Source organism: Mixia osmundae (genome assembly GCF_000708205.1).
Source record: "Mixia osmundae IAM 14324 unplaced genomic scaffold scaffold_1, whole genome shotgun sequence".
NCBI classification, from domain to species: domain Eukaryota; kingdom Fungi; phylum Basidiomycota; class Mixiomycetes; order Mixiales; family Mixiaceae; genus Mixia; species Mixia osmundae.
Genome location: NW_014575563.1, coordinates 866,451 through 886,806, shown reverse-complemented (window position 1 = coordinate 886,806; position 20,356 = coordinate 866,451). Strand labels below are relative to the sequence as shown.

The 20,356-nt window shown below is 55.4% G+C and overlaps 8 protein-coding genes across 8 annotated transcripts; 4 read left to right on the top strand and 4 right to left on the bottom strand.

Moving 5' to 3' along the window:
* Positions 1-72: 72 nt before the first annotated feature.
* On the top strand, positions 73-1,219 carry L969DRAFT_43410 (uncharacterized protein; the record flags this gene model as incomplete). Its single annotated transcript, XM_014715372.1, has 2 exons — positions 73-359; positions 406-1,219. 2 exons carry the CDS (start codon positions 73-75, stop codon positions 1,217-1,219), a joined length of 1,101 nt encoding a protein of 366 aa, XP_014570858.1.
* A 282-nt stretch (positions 1,220-1,501) lies between these two features.
* L969DRAFT_14435 (uncharacterized protein) lies at positions 1,502-3,452 on the bottom strand (the record flags this gene model as incomplete). The annotated part of the gene is made up of 3 exons (XM_014714889.1): positions 1,502-2,186; positions 2,237-2,347; positions 2,395-3,452. The coding sequence occupies 3 exons, from the start codon at positions 3,450-3,452 to the stop codon at positions 1,502-1,504; spliced, it is 1,854 nt and encodes a 617-aa protein (XP_014570375.1).
* A 980-nt stretch (positions 3,453-4,432) lies between these two features.
* L969DRAFT_42362 (uncharacterized protein) lies at positions 4,433-5,683 on the top strand (the record flags this gene model as incomplete). Its single annotated transcript, XM_014715371.1, has 3 exons — positions 4,433-5,099; positions 5,149-5,539; positions 5,596-5,683. The coding sequence occupies 3 exons, from the start codon at positions 4,433-4,435 to the stop codon at positions 5,681-5,683; spliced, it is 1,146 nt and encodes a 381-aa protein (XP_014570857.1).
* A 296-nt stretch (positions 5,684-5,979) lies between these two features.
* L969DRAFT_43576 (uncharacterized protein) lies at positions 5,980-6,814 on the top strand (the record flags this gene model as incomplete). The annotated part of the gene is made up of 2 exons (XM_014715370.1): positions 5,980-6,420; positions 6,473-6,814. 2 exons carry the CDS (start codon positions 5,980-5,982, stop codon positions 6,812-6,814), a joined length of 783 nt encoding a protein of 260 aa, XP_014570856.1.
* On the bottom strand, positions 6,709-8,271 carry L969DRAFT_84093 (uncharacterized protein). Its single transcript, XM_014715369.1, has 3 exons — positions 7,883-8,271; positions 7,587-7,827; positions 6,709-7,540 (listed from the first exon to the last, which is right to left on the bottom strand). Exons 1-3 carry the CDS (start codon positions 8,032-8,034, stop codon positions 7,076-7,078), a joined length of 858 nt encoding a protein of 285 aa, XP_014570855.1. The 5' UTR covers positions 8,035-8,271; the 3' UTR covers positions 6,709-7,075.
* Positions 8,195-13,328, bottom strand: L969DRAFT_43736 (uncharacterized protein; the record flags this gene model as incomplete). Its single annotated transcript, XM_014715368.1, has 14 exons — positions 8,195-8,271; positions 8,324-8,373; positions 8,427-9,283; positions 9,351-9,560; positions 9,737-9,760; positions 9,811-9,937; positions 9,987-10,038; positions 10,088-10,354; positions 10,403-10,590; positions 10,641-11,010; positions 11,064-11,160; positions 11,218-11,382; positions 11,432-13,041; positions 13,094-13,328. 14 exons carry the CDS (start codon positions 13,326-13,328, stop codon positions 8,195-8,197), a joined length of 4,329 nt encoding a protein of 1,442 aa, XP_014570854.1.
* Positions 13,329-13,331: 3 nt separating this feature from the next.
* L969DRAFT_21123 (uncharacterized protein) lies at positions 13,332-16,254 on the bottom strand. Its single transcript, XM_014714952.1, has 2 exons — positions 14,310-16,254; positions 13,332-14,262 (listed from the first exon to the last, which is right to left on the bottom strand). The coding sequence occupies exons 1-2, from the start codon at positions 16,222-16,224 to the stop codon at positions 13,397-13,399; spliced, it is 2,781 nt and encodes a 926-aa protein (XP_014570438.1). The 5' UTR covers positions 16,225-16,254; the 3' UTR covers positions 13,332-13,396.
* An 83-nt stretch (positions 16,255-16,337) lies between these two features.
* L969DRAFT_100732 (uncharacterized protein) lies at positions 16,338-20,354 on the top strand (the record flags this gene model as incomplete). The annotated part of the gene is made up of 4 exons (XM_014715367.1): positions 16,338-16,364; positions 16,415-18,297; positions 18,345-20,154; positions 20,218-20,354. Coding segments are annotated over 4 exons (3,857 nt in total), but the record flags the coding sequence as incomplete, so codon positions are not given.
* Positions 20,355-20,356: the final 2 nt, after the last annotated feature.

Here is a 20,356-nt window from a genome sequence, read left to right as displayed (position 1 = left end):
CACACCTCCTGCTCAGCGATCGACTTGCTACAAGGTCACTCCATCTACGAATCGGCAATGAACGGTCAACAAATGACACAGGCAGCGCCGCTGCACAAATCTGGCGAGGATGTTCCGCCTGCACGCCCGACAGGAACGACGGCACGTGCCCAGGCAGTCAAGACGCAAGATCGCACGATTGTCGTCGAGCCCCTCAAGCGATCAGAGATGCAGCAGAGCTATGCGCAGGTCATGGCAGACGAACACACCGATCATGGAGCATATGGCTCGTTCGTGAGCTGCCTGGGATCTATGATGGGATCCCTCGGAGCCATCCCTATCTGCTTCTGTTGCCCGAATCCCTACGTCAACGTACAGCAGTATGTGGGCCAGCTCGTTCTCAGGCGTAGGCTCACATGTTTGCAGGGGAACCGTCGCACTCGTCTCGCGCTTCGGCAAGTTCTATCGCTCTGTCGATCCCGGTCTTGTCAAGGTCAACCCGATGACCGAGTCTATCAACATTGTCGATATCCGTGTCCAGTTGCTCAACATCCCAAGGCAGACCGTCACTACATACGACTCTGTCAATATCGAGATCGACAGCGTGCTCTACTTCCACATCAACAATCCTTACGTCGCGACATTCTCTGTGGCGAATGTGCGCAACGCGCTCATCGAACGCGCCCAGACGACCTTGCGCCAGATCGCCGGTGGCCGCACACTGCAAAGCATGATAACCGAGCGCGAGGCCGTCGCCAACGAAGTATCCGAGCTCGTCGATGCAGTCAGCGAGACCTGGGGTCTCGTCTGTCTATCGCTCCTCATCAAGGATATTCACTTTTCTGCCGATCTACAGCAGTCGCTCTCTTCCGCCGCTGCCGCTAAGCGCATCGGTGAAAGCAAAGTCATCGCTGCCAAGGCAGAGGTCGATGCTGCGAAGCTCATGCGCGAGGCTGCCGATATCCTCAACTCGCAAGCTGCCCTGCAGATCCGTCAACTTGAAGCATACCAGTCTATTGCGCGCACGGCAAACACCAAGGTACGAATTGATGTTATAAGCAGGCTCTGGCTGATCGTTCTGCACCAGGTGCTCTTCTTGCCCATGGGCAATGGCATGTCAACGCCCCACACGTCTACCTCAACTTCGAGCCAGCCTCAGCCCATCATCGAAGATATCGACGATGGCCAGGAGAATGGCATCCGCACTGCATCGCAATATGCTCAGCTTTCGCAGCTCTAATTTTCTTGCTTTTTTCTGGACCTTCCGAATTTCTACTTTGTCACCTTGTCTAAGAATAATTAAAATCTGTTGCAGTCTTTGCTCCGCTTGTCTATTGCACACTCTTAATGCTCACGCGTGACGCTGCAGCGGTTGTTGAAATTTTGCACATTGTACAAGTCTTGGTCATCTTTTGGTGCAACAGTACACGACCTTGAGCAAAATGAAAGGAACGCTAGAAACCCGAAAATTACGCTACTTTTACACTCTGTGTGGGCTACACCCTTGCGGCGGTCATGCTCGTCATCGGATCGCACCGCCGAGCCCTTGCCCTTGTTGGTGTCTAGGATCGTAAGCGTACCGCATCGGATCTGTCGTTCGCGAAAATTCGCCTGGGCTCTGTGAATGGGGTGGCGGGACAAGAGGCAAATTCTGATGATCGTAGTATTGCCGCGGTCGATCGTACAGGTGATCTGCCGAAGTCATAGGCTCGACTTGACGGAGATATTGTTGAGCTTGCTGGTTGTTTAGAGCAGCGCTGTAGCCATAAGGACCGCCAAAACCGCTCTGATCGAGATAAGGAGAGTTGGCAGCGGGTATTGGCGATCGCTTGCGCTCTGGCTCGGTAAGAAGCTGGTGCACGGCAAAGTGAGAGGTACTGGGTAGGTTGAGACGAGTCGGGTAGCCCATGTCGTTGAATACAGGTGGCAATGCGTCTTGACGTGTGTCCATGGGAGTATCGTACATGGGTGGAATGGGTCGACCGAGTAGCGGCGGTAAGCTCCCCTCAGGTCCGGTCGATCCATAGAACTGAGGCATCGGCGCCAGATTGCTGGACGGCTCCAGCATCGGCAGGCTCGGATTGGACATGTGGCTGTAATTCATGTCATAGTGACCCATTGGCGGGGCAGCTGATTTGGCAGCAGCTGCTAGCGCGCGATTGTGCGACGACGTGCGCCTCGCTTTGCCGGTCAGATGGGTGCGATAGCTACGGAATACAATCAGCACACTCAGTAGCACATTTTATGATAGGCTCACTGTTGCAGCATGTTGTCCTGACGGGAGAAGCGAGCGCCGCAGCCGGGTAAGAGGCACTCGTACCGCTTTTCGCCCGTGTGAATGCGGCTATGTCTTGCGAGATGTCCAGATCTGCGCGAACGTCAGTCACACAAGTGATTAAGATCTGCGAAGCGTACGTCGTGAAGGCCTTTGTACAGCCTGAGAAAGTACAGGCGTGCTTGCGACGCGGATCGCTCGGCGAGGCAGCGTCAGTCGATGCTTGAGGTTCACTCTTTGAAGTTGCACTGGCTAGCGACGTCGCAGGTGAGACGGCTCGCGGGATCTCTGGGCTCTCGATAGGCGCCAAGCTGTCATTGGGCGTGTCCAAAGGCATTTGCTCCAACTTGAGATCGTTAAAGGTAGGTATGCTCGAGCTAGACAAGGACGTGGCAGCAGTCGACGCTGATGAGTGCGATCGCAAGGAATCTGATGACTGCGCCGAGCTCGTCGTCGCGAACGATGCAGTCGACATCGAACTGCTCGATGACGGACCTCGATGGGTTGACAGACCCAGGAAAGGCGGCGGAGTTGCTCTAGATCCATCATCGAGATGCTCCGCAACAATTGAGCTGACTGATTCTAGAGGCGGCCTGACTGGCACTGGGCTCTTCAGTGCAGTTTCGCCCCGCGTCCCGCTCATATAGCTCGAATGAGGACCGGAGACCTGAGCATTGAAATTGGGCGCAGTGAAAGGGGAGGCGCGAGAGGTATGGACTCGAGAAGTCATAGGGCTCTGAGGTGCCTTGAAAAGATCACGGTCGCTGACGGGAGAGTTCATGCTCTGCATGGGCGAGGTTGGCGGTTGTGACAGCCTCGCACTCTGAGATCGAGGTTCGGGCGGAGGCATGCAAGCGGCGGCGTCGCCAGCGATCGCAGGCGGTAAAGCCGACTGATAAGATACTGATGGCATGGACGGTGAGCTGCCGGTAGCAGGACTGGCGGGTACGGACGCAAACAGAACTAAGCCTGCCGTGCCTGTTTGGCGTGATGGGAAAGAAGAGGACAAGCCAAATTCGCCAGACGCCTGCGTCACCGGCGAACTGTGTGCGGACAGGGAGTTTGGTCGCGTTGGTCGGCCCGGGTTGGGCGAGGCAGGCAGCGAGCGAGACTGTACTTTGCCAAATTGGCTGCTGCCAGCGCGTGAGGAGAATAGACTCAGATTGCTGCTTGTGAAGGGTAGTGAAGGAGGTCCCATCAAGCCTGTCGAGGCCCCCACCCTGGAGACAGAGCCGGCTTGGCATAACTGAGTCGCAGGTGATAAGGGGCGGCTTGTTGCATATTGGCTTGCGTCAGTCATGCCTGCTTCGCCGTGCGCGAGTGCACTCTGCCTATCTCCAGAAGGGCCTGGCTGATCCCGCATGATCAGATCTGCCATGATGATGTACCGAGTGAATGCCCAGCAGTGGAATGAATGTGTAGACGTGTGCCTCGAGTGACTAATGATTCATATTCGTGTGAGTTACGGGCAAGTCAGACTGTGGGCAGGGCTTGGTCAGTGCCTGCGGGTGACGCGCGCACGAACGAGCGTGACGCACTGCTGTGCGTGTATATCAACAGTCAGCTGGGGGCCTATCGTGTCAAAACGTCGTCAGCGCTTCGCGGGGGTTGCTCTGTGACCTCTCTGTGAGAGCTTGTCGCGAGGCGCTTCTGTTGATGTTGACAGCGGTTCTATCGGTGTCACGACTGTCGGCTTTAGTGTTGCAGGCTCGCGTATGCCTCTGTCAGGGATACTGTCATTCGACCGAGTGCCTGTGACTGCTCGCTCGATGTTCTTCTGACGGAGGCCCTTGATGGAAGTCCTTTTGCGAGCAGACCCTGCGCCTCTCCTCCGGCGCAAAACAAATTCGATTCGGCAATCGCGGGCGTGACCGGCGCAGCAGCGATGTAGTGTCGTCTGAGCCAGAAGCAAGATGTTAGTAAAGCGGATCGATCAGTCCTGACCAGCCTGTGCTGCTGCTTGATGTTTGCTACACGTCAAAATCAAGACCGACAGAGTCGAGGCTTTCCCTCGGGAAGAGCGCATGGCGAGGCAAGCCACGCGGCGACGCCTCCCCTCGGTCTTTGTCTAATTCGCGCGACGTGTTCAGTGTTTCGGCGTTGAGCGCTGAGCGGTCAGACCTGTCGAGTCTCGCGTACGCATAGCACGAGGGCGGACAGCCTTCGGGGGATATCGTCATGGTCACGGAGACCGTGTCAAGATCGGGCTTCAAGAGCAACCTGACTTCGCAGCAAAAGGAAACGTTGGATTCCTTTCGCAAAGCGCTACACGATGATGGCATCCTACACGATGGCGACACGATAGGCACCGACGATGCTGCGCTCTTGCGCTACCTGCGTGCTCGCAAATTTGACCTGCCGAAAAGCAAAGCTTTGTTCGCCAAGGCGCAAGCGTGGCGAAAGGATCCTTGCGGCGAAGGCCTCACCATCGATCAGCTCTATGTCAGAATGGACCCTTTCGACTTTGACAAGCGAACAGAGATCATGCAGTACTGGCCCATGTTCTTTCATGGCGTAGATCGCGAGGGACGTCCGCTCAACATACAAGCCTTTGGCAACTTTGATGTAGCCAAGCTACAAGCTGTCGAGACGCCAGAGTATCACTGGAAGAGCGTCTGTCTGAACGCGGAATCACTCACGCGAGAAGTGCTACCGGCGAGTGTCAAGGCAGCGGGCGGCAGGGATCTGGATGGCAACGTGTCAATAGTTGATCTCAAGGGCTTCACTCTCGGTCAATTCTGGCAGGTCAAAGCGCTCGCCAAGCGTAGCTTCGGTCTCGCGCAGGACTACTATCCAGAAGGACTTGGCCGTCTCTATATTGTCAATGCGCCGTCGAGCTTCACATGTATGTCGCGTTTACGCCATCTCGCGCGGTCACTCACTGGACCGCACAGACGTATGGGGTGTCATGAAGCCCTGGCTCAGCAAGGAGACGCAAGAGAAAGTCAACATCCTCGGCACAGACTATGCCTCGACGTTGCTCAAGTACATTGACGCGGAACAGCTGCCCAGCACGCTCGGCGGAGCATGCAACTGCAAAGAGGGCTGCAGTCTGTCGTCAAGGGGCCCTTGGCTGGAGGGCAGAGCGGAGCGACGTCGTGCCGATATCGCTCGATTTGCGCCAGAGCTCGCGGAGGATTCCAAAGCCGACGAGAAAATCGACGCGATACCCAACGGTCATGCTGATACAGCGCTCGCAAAGACAACTAGTCCAGATGACTTTGCAGTAGCAGCAGAGCCGAGCCAGACGACGCTGGACCAAGCGAGGAATGACGACACAGCCCAGTAGCTGTCGTCTCTTGCGACTCGTGCGTAAAGTGCGAGGAATGAGGCCGAGACAGCGGAGGCGCCGATATGCGGTTTGCTGGTCTCCGCTACCTGTATGACGTACACCTAGACAATAGACAGCGCATTGTCGTAACACTGTAGAGAACGAGAGAGCATGCAAGGATCGCACATGATGCGATGATTTTCCGTGGAGTTGACTTGTCAACGCCAACACGTGCGCCAACGCGCGTGGCGATCTTCACAGCTCCCAAAGTTTTGCCACGCTTCCGAACGCTAGCGTATGCCCCGTCGAACATGCGCTTGATGCGATGACTCAAAACCGCGGCCTGCATCCTCCCTCCGACACAGCCTTGAGTCATCGAACTCGTCGAGCATGCGTTTCTCCTCACCGCCTCCGTGGCCTTTCGAAGGTATAAAAGACTGGCCGTTTCGTCTCCATGCTCAGCAACTCACTCGACTCGCTTACGACGCTCAGCAATTCGCACCTCACTCGCAACCCCCTCGCAACACACAAAGCAAATCTGACCAAGATGATCTTCAATATGCTCTCCGTTGCCCTCGTGGGCGCCATGACTGCCAGTACTCTCGCTGCACCGACACCTCCCACGGTCAGACAGGATAACGGCGTCTTCTACGAGGACAGCTTCGACAGTGTCAAGCCGGAGATGATCACCAGTTGCGATGGCTCAACCGTCGGCATTGTTCCCCATTACGAAGAGGGTCTGTCCTTTTTGGACTATGGCACAACAGGCGATGCCGGCTCTCAATGGGCAGTCATTGCAAGCCCATGGGCAAGTGGACAAGCCATCCAAGGACCCCCAGTCTCTTGCCCGGGTCGTCCTCTCGCTCGCATCTACGCCACAAACGGCTACACTTGGGTATCTTCAGCTATGGCAATTTCATGTGAACCGGGCTAATCGCGCTGGGCAGGATCTGAAATCCTTCAATTATGGTGTCTCTGCGCCTACGAGTGCTACCACCGTCAATGCCATCAAGCCCGGCGGCTCGGACAGCTCGCCCGTCTACTCCGTCAGACTCGGCGATCCCGACACCGGTGTCATCGTTCCCGGCACGCAATACACTTTTAGCGTGAATTCTAACGACGCCGGACTCTTCGAAGGCACGCACTGTTCTCGCGCTAGATTCAGAGATGCTGATGGTTGTACAGGACTGGAGCACGTTGCGTTCAAGACGACAGACGCTTCCTTGACTATCATCATCGACAACCTCGTCTACTGGACTTCAGCGCCCAACACAACGAGCACCAGCTAGAACAAGATGAAAAGGACACTAACGACCCTAGCATGACCATCTCAATGCATTGCATCTGTGTGAACCACTAGGCCTGACTCTTGCTAGCATGCGATGTTTTGTGTGACCCCGGCAGTGTACTGAGCCTTTAGCTGCAGTCTGCTCGAAACGGTAGGCTTCTGCAAGGGCGGGCATCATCAAGTCGAGTGAAACGACGCTGATCTTCCGAGCACGAGCAAGCCAGGCTGTTGATCGTCTGGCTTGGAGATGGCACACGTAAGATCAGCTGGCTGTCAGGCTGTCGGGCAAGCGACCAGTCGACATGAAAACTGCCCATTCGCCAATGCTTGGTGGCGGTCCGCGGGCAATAGCCTTGCCATCTGCAGCATCGATCATCTGCACATCCTCCTCCTCATCTGTCGTCTTTGGTGTATGTATATCGCTATCTGCATCTGCTTCATCTGCTTCTGCATCCAGCGAGACGCGCAACTTCCAGTCATACTCTTCGCCATCGTCTGCGTCGCGATCTTTGAGTCCAGGCAAGGCTGCATGTATCGTCTCTTCGTCTAGTGCATCACGATACTCTGCTCTTCCGTTGATGAGCTCAGAGGCCCACAGGGCGAGGCTGTCGTGCGAGGCTTGCAAGGACTGGATCCGCGACAGGTCATCCGGTGCGATCTCTCTTGCGTCCGGCACGAGCCCAAGCCGGTGCAGATGTGCCGTCTCCCTGGCTTCATGAGCCAAGTCCTTCACAGCTGATCAGTGAAGTGAGGCGAGAATCACGCAGACGTACGAGCTTGGTGCGCGTAAGCAGTCCAGAGATCCACTCGTTGTCTTGCTCTAGGGCAATGGCAGGATGGACGACCACTCTTCCCAGAGATCGTTTGCTTGCTACTATATGCTTGTCTTGCTGCTGTTTTCGCTCGTATGCATTGGCGGGAGCTGTGGGCAACGGCGGAGGGGGCATCACAAGTCGCTGCGAGATCGAATGAGCCGAGGAGATGATGCTACTGTACGTCGTCATCATCTCCTGCCTATTGTCCTGATCGCTCAGATGGCTGTACCGCCGCACAATCGGACACTACGAACCACGGCATGATGAGATCTTGTTCGACACCCCATTGGAGTTGCAACTGAAGTGTCGCAATCTGATCCATTGTAGTGAGGATGGACCGATGCGCCTTGAGCAGTGCATCAATCGTCGCATTGTCTGGCCCCAGGCCAGGCGGCAAGGCAGCCATACGGCCTTGGCGGCTCGGTCAAAGTCTCCAGAGCAAGGACGCGAACGCGACATGGCCAGGGGAGATGCGAAGGATGCAGATTAGAGGTGTACAAATGGCTTGCTAGGGTATCTATGGACATCAGGAGTACAAGCGTCACAGACGGCTGGTCGCGCGGCAATCAGATGTCGAGTCGCGTGCCGAAGGCATAATCCCATATCTTGCTCGTGACGCCAAAGCCAAGATCGGGGTTCTTGTCTGCACAAATTCGAGTGAGCTGGATGGCTTGCTGCCGGGTGATGGTACTTACAGTGATGATACATGTGATATGTCTTCATCGTCTTGAGATACTGAGGCAGCCTGCAGATGATGTTGGTCAACACTTGACCATCGAGATTGTGAGGGGAACTTACTTTGTATGATGAAGCGCATAGTGGCACATGTCGTAGCCGACATAGCTGACAAACGCACCAGCAATGCCCGCATTGGCGAACCAGGTCGGCAGAAGCCTGTAAGCTAATCGCGTAAAAGGCCATTGTAGCGCGCCAAACAGTGTCGGCGGCATGACCAGTCGCAGTCGGTCCATCGGCAAGTAGTGGTGGATGCCGTGCAATAAAAAGTGCAACGTCAGGAAGATTGGGTGATCCGGAAGCGCGTCATCGACGTGGAATAAGAACCGATGGAGCGTGTATTCTAGTATCGTCCAGAGGAAGACACCGATTGCAAAGGCAGACATGGCTCCCACGACCATATCTGATCTGATACCGGCTGCTACTGTGAGCAGATTGTTCGACAGAGCTGCCTCGGGCAATGATGTGCCTTGCTGTTGGGCGAATGATTGCGCAAACAGGTAGGCTGCGATTGGGAGCCAGAAGATGGGTACAACGAACCATTGCGTCCTCGTGAGCATCTCGAGATACCACGGTCCGAACAATCGCGCAGGCTCGGAGAGATGCCTGGGCTGATGGACCTGTTGCAGGTAGAATGACTTGCTCCAGTTGGATTGCAGGACCTGCATGAGCAAAGGCTCCTTGAGGTCGAGAAACTGGTTCTTCGCATAGTCTTGCTCTACAGAAGTCTCGTCAGGGTGATACTCGTCGCCGACCATCTCAAAGTCTGCCTTGACGATGGTTTCCTCCGTGCCGATGATGCCCACTTGGTACTCTTCCATCATCTCGAACGCCGAATCAGAGTGGCTGTGCTCGACGGGATCGTTCATCACTTGCTCGACATCCTTGCCTGCCCAGCCCAGTATCAGATCATCGCCACCCTGCAAACGTCCCATACTTTTGGTCAGCATGGAGATACACTCGGGATCAAATTCGGAAAAGACTGACTGGATGATCCTCTACGAAGCTCGTCACATTGTATACCTTGCCCTGACGGGTGACCCAGCAGTCGCCCGGTCGTGCATGCTTGGCTACATCAGCCGCCAGAAAGATTCTCTGTCGTTTGTTGACTTTTCGAGGTCCGGGCGCCGTGCTGTCCACAGCTCCCATATCGCGTCTGATGATTGGCTGCTTGTCTATGCGCAGGTATGTCCGCGACTAGACAAGCGCGGGGTGGCCTATAATCTGTTCAAGGACTGGTCGCTTGTTGGCCTCGATGCTTCACGATGACATTGCCACACGCGCCCGAACCGGATGACAAAATCTCACGGAATGCATTGATGACGTGGCATACATTATCGTTTCAATGTCCGTTGCTTGTCGGCGTGCTCGACGATCTTCCGCTCCACAAACATACCCTGCACTCTCATATCAGTAATTTAGGCTAGCGATATTGGATTTGAACCACCTTGCGCGCTCGAACGGCGTCCATGTACTTCTTCGCCACATTCTCGCGATCTGATTTTTCGCCGAGATCTTCCAGTTCCTCCTCGGTCGAGGGCACCCAGAAGGGATCAATGTCGAGCATCTCAAATCTGCGCAGCATTGTCAATCAGTTATCACGCAGTTCACCGACCGACCCACCCGTAGAAGACCAGCTGCGGGCTCGCGGCACCCGACGTGCGTTTGCGGATCTCTGAAGCCTCTACTTAGTCTTCTCGAAAGGTCAGTAGCTAGGGACTGACCATCCGCGAAACCGAAACTTTCGACGACGGGCAGCAGTGACGCGATAGTAAAGTATGAGGTGCCCTCTTTGATCTCTTCCAAAGTGATCCGACCCCTTCGCTTTGCAAGGACGCCATAGACTTTCCCGAGGACCTCAGCAGTAGCTTGTATGTCACAAGAATAGACTGCAAGCAGGAGACGTGGCGACCAGTCGAGCAAGCCTTGTTTGAATGCGTCTTGGGATGCACTGATCATGCTGCCGGTAAGCTGGGACAGCTTCGAGCGCACTGAGATGGAGATTAGCCCTGACGAGCCATCAGTTCGAACGACTGTACCTTCGGAGGCTTGAGTCTCGTCGAAAGAGATCGACGTAAGCGAGAACGCCATGTCGGTGATAGGTTCAGCGCAAAGAGGCCCTCGCAGTGTTGAGAGCTGGAAAGCAGTCTCTATTGCATCGTCGAACAAATGTGCATCGTCATCCTTTGTCGACCCGTTCACCTCGGAGGGTAGGCGCTTGCGCAGACTGCAAGACTATAAGCTGCTCTTCCACATTTATCGCAGCGCCAAACTCACGATCTTCCGGAGCCGCCAGTCTCGTCAAATAGTATGTTTGCGCCGATACGACGCGGGCCAAAAGACCAAACACGGTCGCTTGCGCCAATCCACTCTTTGCCAGCCGCTTCGAACAGAGTATCCAGCCTTTTCCAGAAGACATCGGGCTGTAATTGTGGACGAGCATCGAGCGGTCGATCAGAGTCCGTCGAACGCTGCTCGTCAGGCGTCGCGTCGTATAGCAGGCGTATAGATGGCGCATTGGCGGCAAGAAAATCTGCGACCGCGCGAGGTAGTGGTCTTGCGCGGCTTACAAGCTTGACAAGGCCCTCTGCAACGGTCGTCTCGATCGTGCCCCGCGGTGCATCCTTCGTCTTTGTTGGCGCCATATCTGTCGCGCGTGATTCAGCGTCAAAAGCCGCACAGAGCAGACGGAATACATACCGGATCCTTTGACTGCTGTTTCACGGAAAGGCACGATCGGTGGCGATGCCTGAATAGCAATCTTTGCAAATCGCTCTCGCAGATCGCGCAAGCATCTCTGAGCACGGTGTTCGGATCAGCACCTTCAAAAAAAGCCGACAGACTGCGCGCGCACCTCCAGATGCAGCTCGCCTGCAGTCAAAATGACATGCTCGCCCGTTTCTTGCAAGAGCGTCTCGACAGCTGGATCGGCCTGGTTCAGCAATTTCAGACCTTCGATAAGCTTAGGCATTTCTGCCGGATTGCACGGCTCAAGAGCAACTCGGACAATAGGCGCAGACTGTTGATGAAGCCTTAGCATGGGCGCTTAAGGTCAAGCGGCCACTCACAGTCAACGTGCGGCCGGTCAGGTTGACCAGCGCATTGTTTGTGACATCGCCATCGCTCAGATTGGGGGTCGAGTCGATGTGCGCACAAAGCGTGGCGTTGCGTGTCACCTTGCCTTCGAGACCGCCGATGCCAACGACATGCCCTGCGGGTACCTTATCCACCACAACAAGCTCTCGGCCCATGAGCATGTACAACCTGTCAACTCGTACTGTGGTGATATGCTTTGCGTTTGTGGGCTCACTGGCAGGCAATCGTGTTGTGTATTTGGGCATTACGGCAAACAGCTCTTGCCCAAGACTGATCTCGCCAGAAAACACACGAGCAAAGCCTATAAGTGTCTCTGCGTTGGCTGGTATCGGCTCTTCTGGCTCCGCTTCATTGATCTTCCTTGAGAGTGCATCAGAACCGCCGTCGGCCTGAACAATACCAGTGCTACTTTGTAGACCGTCAGCCCGGCTCTGTCGTCCTCGATCGCGCATCTCCTCAGCGGTAAGCTGCCGCCGTTGATATTGGGGCAGGCTCGCGGTAGCGACCGAGAACATCTTGCTGACGTAGACAACGGTGTGTGGCGAAGATCGATCGGCGCTGTACAACGCGCGTTCTAAATCGTTCTTCGGCTCGACCTTTTTACTTGTGACCGGGAGTTCGGGATGCAATACTCTGGGCAGGCGGACCGATTGAGCGTCGGATGGGCCCGGAATTTGTTCTACGACGGCTCTGAATGTACAAGATGCCAAAGGAAGCCATTGCGAGAAAATTGCAACCAGCAGATTTCGTGAATCTTTCGACTTCAAATCCATGGGACGAATCTTGAGTCCGAGCGCAGACACAATCTTGCCGACCTTGTCTACGTTGGGATTGAGGGAGACATTATCATAAATTGACCAAATGTTCTCTAGAACAAATTGAACGAACATGGGCTTGAGATTGCGCTGGCCGAGGTGTTTGCGAGACAGGACCCGCTTTGACTTGGGATCGAGGAAAAAGTCGCCCCAGAGTACTTTTCGCAGCTTTGTTTCCTGTATGCCCAAGCGCACGGCATGTATGTGCGCGAATGTTGCTATCCGAAACGCCCATCCATCGATTGCACTGGCAAAGATGACATTGCCATTTTCTGGCGCGAAATAGGTGTCTTCCTCGTCATCTCCTGCAGGCTCAGCCTCGTCGACGCCATCATCCTCCGTGGTAGGGGCTTCGTTCGCACCGGACATTGCAACTTCTTGCGCTCGCTCAGTCTTTTCGCGCAAGCGCGCCTCTCGCGACTCTCGCCACTGCGCATCGCTGCCTTGCCGGTCGTCCGCATACAAGGAACCAATGACTGCGTTGACTTGCTCGACAAGCTGAAAGAGATGGTGGTGAGCTTCTATGGGCGCTAGCTTGAGTTCCGTGATCAGTCTGTCCATCTTATTGATGACGAGGATGGGCCGTAAGCGTTCGAGCCAGACCTGACGCAAAACCGTGATAGTCTGCGTACAAACGCCCTCGACGGCATCCACGAGTACGAGAGCGCCATCGGTGACTCTCAGTGCAGCTGCTACTTCGGAGCTGAAGTCGATGTGGCCCGGCGAATCGATGAGATTGATCAGAAATGACTCCTCTACGGGTGCATCTGCAACGGTGCACAGTCAGCTGATTCAGCTTGAAGCACCATCAGCGCGGACCCTGGCCTGCTATTTTGCGCATGACTTTGTACTTGAGTGAAACGGCAGAGCTCTCCATTGTGATGCCTTTCTCCTGCTCATCCTCTCGACTGTCAAGGTACCGAATCGATCCAGCCAGACGAGTCGAAATGATGCCATTCGAGGCCAGCAGGCTGTCTGCATACGATGATTTGCCATGATCCACATGCGCTACTAGCGCTATGGAGCGAGTGCTCGTAGCTTCATAGCGACTCATGATCCTGCGTGTGCTATCCTAAAAATCGATGGAGGACGTGCCCCAGATCTCTGCTCACGTGATTGCATTCAGACAAGCCTGATCTGCTTGGCAAAGAGCGTTTCTGATCGCAATACGATAGCAGCAGCAGCAACGCGAGCTCTGTCATCAGCAGGTCTGCTCTCTTCGGCCCAAGTCTTGAGATCAACGACAAGACGAGCGTGATCTGTTGCCAAGCGATGCCCCGAATCGAGCTGGAGGGACGAGTCGAGCACAATGCAAGCGAGCTCGAAGGTCGTCGTCTGCACGCCCTCGTCTTCGCAGAAGCTTCTGATTGCCATGCACATCTCCAGCGTCTCTGGCGCCAGGACAGCGAGGTAGTGAGGCGAAGCACGCGCGCTGTCCATGAGTATCGCGAGACTAAGCAGCAGTCGACTTAGGTTGATGGGTGCGAGAATCATCGCACTGCCTGCTGACTCGAGTCGCTTGTGGTTGTGCTGCAATGTGGCAGCGTCACGCATATATAGCCAGAAGCGGTTGATGAGTGGCATGACGAACGACTGAGCACAAATATCAGCATAGCTTGGCCTCTCTCTTGTCGTCTGCAAGTTGGTCTTTGGCATTGACAACCTCTGCGAACGATAGTGACCTTTGAGGGTGTCATCGATCGTGTGCTTTGAGATGGCTCGTGCTGTAGTCTCGAGAGCTTTACTAGTATCTGGTCTTGCGCCAGACAGCTCTGAGCCACCCAAGGCCAGAGCAGTGAGCATACAGGATCGCTGTGCAGTCGAATACTGATGCAGAAAGTAATGCTCGATAATGCAAGGAGCCGCTTTAAGGGGACAGCAAGCGACGATGGCCGTCAGGGCATCTTGTCGCAATTGCTCGAAGCGGTCCAAGTCAAAGTTATCCTGTAGCGCAAACAGAGCGATCGTCAGATCGACTGCGTTGTCAGCTACACCCGCATCAGCACGCGCTCGTGAGACTCTGATGATAGCGCACTCAGTTCTGTTCCCCACCCTTGCTTTGCTCGTATGAGCTGCTCGCCATGTGCAAGAGCAAGCTCGATTTTGTCGCGATCCTCAGTGGCCTTGAGGTAAGCGAGTAGATCTTGCATATAGATTGGCTTTCGCGGCTTCTTCTTGCTCGGCGTATATGTGCCCATGTCGTTAAGATCCTCCTCGGAAACCATGATTGGCTGCGAGGATGGCATTGCGTATGGTACCATATCATCTTCGTCCTCTCCGCCTACGACTTGGATCAACGGCTTGCGTGGCTTTGCCTCGACCATGGCTTTTTTGACAGGCGCTCTAGACACATCCGTCTTGAATTGCGCTGGAAGGTAGACGCGCTCGCCAAAGCAAGCAGCCATGTTGGTCAACTCGCCCGCTGTAGTCGGAGCAGACAAAGGTCGCAACGATCGCAACACCCGGCAATTGCGTTGCTCGTCAGAATCGCCGTCCCAGAAGCTAGCATCGAATTTGAGAGCCTTGATGGGACCATCGGATGCGAAGCAGGCCGCAGACACGATCTCTGCCAGAAGCATGCCGCGCAGTCTGAAGCCAGGACGAGTCGAAGACAAGCGCGTATGTACTGCGCCGGTGAATGTCGCAGAAGATCCCAGGAGTCTGATAGCTTCTCGTGTTTGCTGTGTTTGACCATGCGTGGCAAGCACGAGCACAGCGCAGATGTAAGTATCGTAATCGTCTGTCGATCTCTGATCGGAGCCTGACCGCTCGAAAGCCGCCGCTGCTGCTTCGACCATCTGACCCGACACGCCTTGACTGTCAAGCCATGCAGATAAAGTGCGAGCGAATGTGAGCGAGTATGCTTGGCCCATCAATAGCGTGCTCGAGATGGCACGCCAAAGCGGGCTGTCGTCGCTGAGCGATCCGATGATGCGCTCCAGAAGCGCTACAGCTTCTGACAAGGCGGTGTCAGGCAACGATGGGTCGAGACAATGTTGTAGATGCGCAAAAAGCGAAGAAAGAGTAGTTCGAATGGTGTCCATAGCGAGACTTGATAACAGCGCCTGGCAGGATTGCCGTACGTCTGGCGAAGACGGCCGACATAGACGTGGTATCCAGCGCCACCATAGCATGCCAGCTGAACCGGCGAGCGGAGGCAGCGTAGGCCGAGGCGGCACGTAGCCTCGTCGGCAGAGTTTCGTGACTACTTCGGCAATCTGATCGATCATCGGTCGAGACCGTTTGCGTTCCAGACAGTCGAATAAGCGATCCGCCACGAGCGCAAGATAAGCGTCTTCCTGCAGATCCGGTGGCAGCAGAGCCGTGTTTGATGCGACAACATTGGCAATCTTCGAAGGCACAGACAGCAGAGTAGCGACATCTGCGGCCCAGCGCTGCCTTTTCATGGCCTCTGCTTCATTCGTATCATGCTGAATCAAGGTAATGAAGTCGAGCTTGGCCGTCTGATGCCGGATCAAATTCAGCAAGAGCTGTAATGGCTTTGGCGCGGGTGAGGGCGAAAGCGCTGTGAGGGCTGCGAGACTGGCGGACAGGCCTGACATGTACATCTCCGAGCGGTACAGATCAGGTAGGACGTCTGATAGACCCAGCCATGCATTCAGGCTGTCTCGCAGATATGGCTCCTCGTCTGAGTCACTCGCAAGCGACCAATCGAGCAAGACGTTGGAGACGAGACAGAGCTGGATCGAAGGTGCATGCTTGGATACAAAGGGCATTCGCAGGGTTTCGTCGGCGTATGTGTGTGCAAGTCTTGCCCATTCTGACTTGCTCGCCGCGGCATTGTTCGGTAGAGAGGCTCCCAGGAGCAGCAAAGGCGGCCAGAGGAGCCTATCGCAACCCTCCCTTACCGACGATGAGCCATCGAAGTTGCGTCTGAGTGCATTGCGCAGGTCTGCCGTGAGCTTCCTGAGCTGTTCACGGCTTTCCATAGGCTGCTGAGCGCTGAGTCAGCATACTTTATATTGATTGGCTCTTATCAATCTCGCGCGGCTCTCTCCTCTCCTTCCGACGTCTCAAGCAGTCACTCTCTCGGCGATGGCGGCCATGAAGCGGACGACGCTGGTCATCAGTACGTAGGCTGACATCTATCTCTTGTCCCGTGCTGAGCCGTGCAAGCAGGCAACATCCACTGTCCGTCCTGCGTCGCCACGATCACTGACATCCTCGAGTCCTTCAATCCTGTCGAACTAGCCTCAAAGCCCTCAGAACTGCCCAGCGATCACATCTCGACCCTCACTTCAGACTCTGCAACGCCTCTGCAGTCACGCCTCGCGCCTGCCAAGCTGATCAAGAACATAGAGGTCTCCATTCTTGAAGGGACCGTCAAGTTCTTGCGCTCTGTCGAGCAGCCTGTGGCGCCCATCTTTGACGAGATCGAAGCGAGCGGCTTCAACGTCGTCCGAGGACGCTCAGTAGCGCGGAAAGAGAAGCCTGCTGACCCAGTGTCCTACCAGGCCGCGCTTGCCCAGGTCAGGTCGGCTTCTTCGCGATGGTCAAAAGCAGCCGAGTCTCTTTGGCCTGGTCATCAGGCCAAGCGCCACAAGGCACATCGATTGGTCTGTGCTGCATGCCGTCGCGAGGACGAAGCGGCGCAGTCTCACTCGATACGTCCATCTGCCAGATCGAGCGAGAGAACTCAGCTTGAGTCAGGTGCCGTCGAGCCTATGGGCCTGCGTCAGCGAAGGGTGCGCAGCGACAGGCAGACCAATGAGCAGCCCGAGTCACCCATTCGCAAGACAACGTTCGCGATAGGTGGAATGACATGCATTGCCTGCGTTCAGGGCGTACGATCGGGCTTCGAGGATGCAGGCCTAGGCATCAATGACGTCGTCGTCTCTTTCATGCCACCTTCGGCCACAATCGTGCACGACATTCGCGAATGGGATACTGCAAGACTCAAGCATCGTATCGAGGACTCTGGCTACGACGCCGACATGGTCTCGAGCGTGGTTGTCGATCCCCAGAGTACGGCGAAGAAGGCTGCAGAGCCAGTCTCTTACATCGCCCAGTTTTCTATAGGCGGTATGACCTGCTCTAGCTGTGTCGGCTCTATCGACAATGCGCTCAAACAGCAGCTGTCTTCACATCTACAAGAGCTCAAGATCGATCTGATCGGGGGCAAGGCCACTCTGCGCGTCAATGAACAGTCGTCTATCGAAGCAGCACGCAACGAGATTGAAGATCTCGGCTTCGAAGTCGCACTTTCGAGCGTAATTGAGCAAGGCGAAGAAGCCGCCTCGCATCTCCGATCCCAACGACGCGAGCTGCAAATTCGCGTTGACGGCATGATGTGCTCAGATTGTATCGGCAAAGTCAACAAAGCTCTGCAAGATCTGGTCGAAGCGCATCCATTTGCCGAGCTGTCTTACGAGCCTGTCGAAATCTTCGATGTTGCAGAAGATATCGAGTCTCTCATTCGCCTCTCGTACTTGCCGCAGCCGCCTGCATTCACGATAAGATCCATCAAACAAGCTATCGAGGCACTAGGCTTCAAATTCTCCATTCAGCGCGAGGATACCTTACAAGATCGAGCTCAAAGATCACAAGAGCGTGAGAGAATGCGAATACTCATCAGACTCTTCATCTGCTTCCTCTTCGCTATCCCCACTTTCACCATCGCCGTCCTCGGCATGACTTTGCTACCATCATCCAATAGCTTTCGTGCTCAGCTCGACACTCCCGCTTGGGGTCAGGCTTCGCGTGGCACGCTCGCACTCTTTGCCCTGGCGACACCTGTGCAATTCGGCGTCGGCCAGTTTTTCTACACCCGAGCGTACAAGAGCCTGCGAGGGGTCTGGCGGAGCCGACGAGGCCAAGTCAGCTGGAAAAGGACTGCCTACAATCGGCTGTTGCGCTGGGGCAGCATGGACACGCTTGTCGCGCTCGGCACGAGTCTCGGCTACTTTGCTAGTGTGGCCTATATGATTCTCGCCATCACTGCCACGATTGACAGCGAGAGTGATCAGATGGGCTACTTCGATACCTCTGTCTTTCTCATGCTCGTGAGGTTACACTCTCTCGGAATGATCAGCAGCTAACGCATTTACAGTTCATTCTTGCCGGACGATATCTTGAGAGTGCGAGCAAGCATCGTACCGGTGATGCACTGGCAGAACTTGGGCAGCTGAAGCCACTCAAAGGCTACCTGTATGATGGCCAGACTGGCTCGGTCACTGGTGAGACGTTAGCGGACGAGCTCGATGTTGGTGACCTCTTGGTGGTCCCTACGGGCGAATCGCCTCCTCTCGACTGCCGACTGATAAGCTCCAGTCCGCCGACATCATTCAACGAAGCGTCTCTGACAGGCGAGGCAAGACCGGTGCTCAAGTCACCCGGGGATGACATCTATGCTGGCACGACAAATCACGGTCCAGCTGCTGCCATTGCAGTGATCACCAAAGCTCAAGGTGGCAGCGCTCTCGATGACATTGTCAACGTCGTTCGAGATGCGATGGGCCGCAAAGCGAGCATCGAACGTATTGCTGATCTCGTCACTGCTTACTTCGTACCTGCGGTCGTAGCAGTCGCGACACTCACTTTCGCCATCTGGGCTCTGCGTGGCTACGCTGGCGACTTGCCCACGCATTGGTTGCCCCCGCACGATCGAGGAGGCTGGGCACTCTTCGCCGTCCAATTCGGTGTGGCAGTCCTAGTCGTTGCTTGTCCCTGTGGAATCGGACTTGCTGCGCCAACAGCTCAGATGATCGGCGTCGGCTTATGTGCGCAGCATGGCATCCTGCCGCATGGCGGAGGCGAGGCCTTTCAAGCTTTTGCGCATGTCGACACCGTCGTGCTCGACAAAACTGGTACGCTCACTACTGGCGACTTCACCGTGACCGACTCGGAGATCGTCAAACAGGATTGCCTGTCAGAGGACCAACTTGTGTCCATGCTGCTCGATGTCGAACAAGCCTCGAGCCATCCCATATCTATCGGCGTACAGCGGTGGTGCAAAGCTCAAGCCGGCGAGACTCCAAAGCTCACGGCCCTCGTCGAATCCAATGAGACTGCTGGACGGGGCTTGCGCGCCAGATTTTCGCGCGATGGGCAGACTGCCGAGCTCCTCGTTGGCAATCAGGACCTCATGAAGGATCATCATGTGGATTGCGAAAATGTCAGCTCAATGCTGGCTACATGGGCAAGCGAGGCCAAGTCAATCATACTTGTTGCATATCGGAGCAACGAGCAGCCATTCGGGCTGGCGCTTGCATTGGCAGTACAGGATCGCCCTCGTGAGGAAGCAAATCATGTCATCACGACCTTGCGCAAGTCTGGCGTGGATGTCTGGATGATCACGGGCGATAACAAGTCTACCGCTGAGGCTGTCGCTCGTCAGGTAGGTATCCTACCGGACAATGTCATTGCAAGCGCGAGGCCGACCGACAAGCGCGATTGGGTCGAGCGGCTTCAGGACGGCTACTCTCGTCTGCCAGCCAAGCGTCGCTGGTTCCGTTTTGACGGTCCGGCAAAGGGCAAGCGGATCGTCTGCTTCGGAGGCGATGGCATCAACGATAGTCCCGCTATAGCCCAGGCCGATATAGGCCTTGCCATGGGTAGCGGCTCGAGCATCGCTGTCTCTACCGCTGACTTTTGCTTGCTCAATTCATCGTTGCTATCTATTCTTACCGTCCGCGACTTGTCTGTCAAGACGATCAACAAGATAATCAGCAATCTTGCCTGGGCGAGCGTTTACAATCTTGCGCTCATGCCACTCGCAGCTGGCGCGTTCTACGAGATCAACGATCGTCAGATTCGATTGCCGCCTGTATGGGCATCCCTTGCCATGGCACTGTCGTCCGTATCAGTTGTCGTCAATTCGCTCACGCTTCGATGGTTCTATCGACTGCCAAAGAGCGTCCGTTCATACAAGTCTGCTTCCATTTCATAGATTCTCGTGAATACAAGCATCGTTTGTGAGACAGACTTGATAGGCAGACACATGCATGACGCGAGACTGGTACAGAGTGCTGTCAGAAGCAATCTATCGGCCGCCCTTGCCGCCCTTTGCGCCTTGCTTAGACACCTTTGGCGCGGCAGTCTTGGCAGCGACAGGCTGTGAGT

Bases quoted from the DNA above. Each gene is read 5' to 3' on its own strand.
- L969DRAFT_84093 (XM_014715369.1), bottom strand. From the start codon at position 8,034: ATGGCTGCCTTGCCGCCTGGCCTGGGGCCAGACAATGCGACGATTGAT. The intron at 7,828-7,882 runs GTTCGTAGTGTC...TCAGGACAATAG, and splicing joins CAAGATCTCATCATGCCGTG to GCAGGAGATGATGACGACGT. The intron at 7,541-7,586 runs GTACGTCTGCGT...TCAGCTGTGAAG, and splicing joins TGCTTACGCGCACCAAGCTC to GACTTGGCTCATGAAGCCAG.
- L969DRAFT_21123 (XM_014714952.1), bottom strand. From the start codon at position 16,224: ATGGAAAGCCGTGAACAGCTCAGGAAGCTCACGGCAGACCTGCGCAAT. The intron at 14,263-14,309 runs GTGCGCTATCAT...ATGCGGGTGTAG, and splicing joins AGGGTGGGGAACAGAACTGA to CTGACAACGCAGTCGATCTG.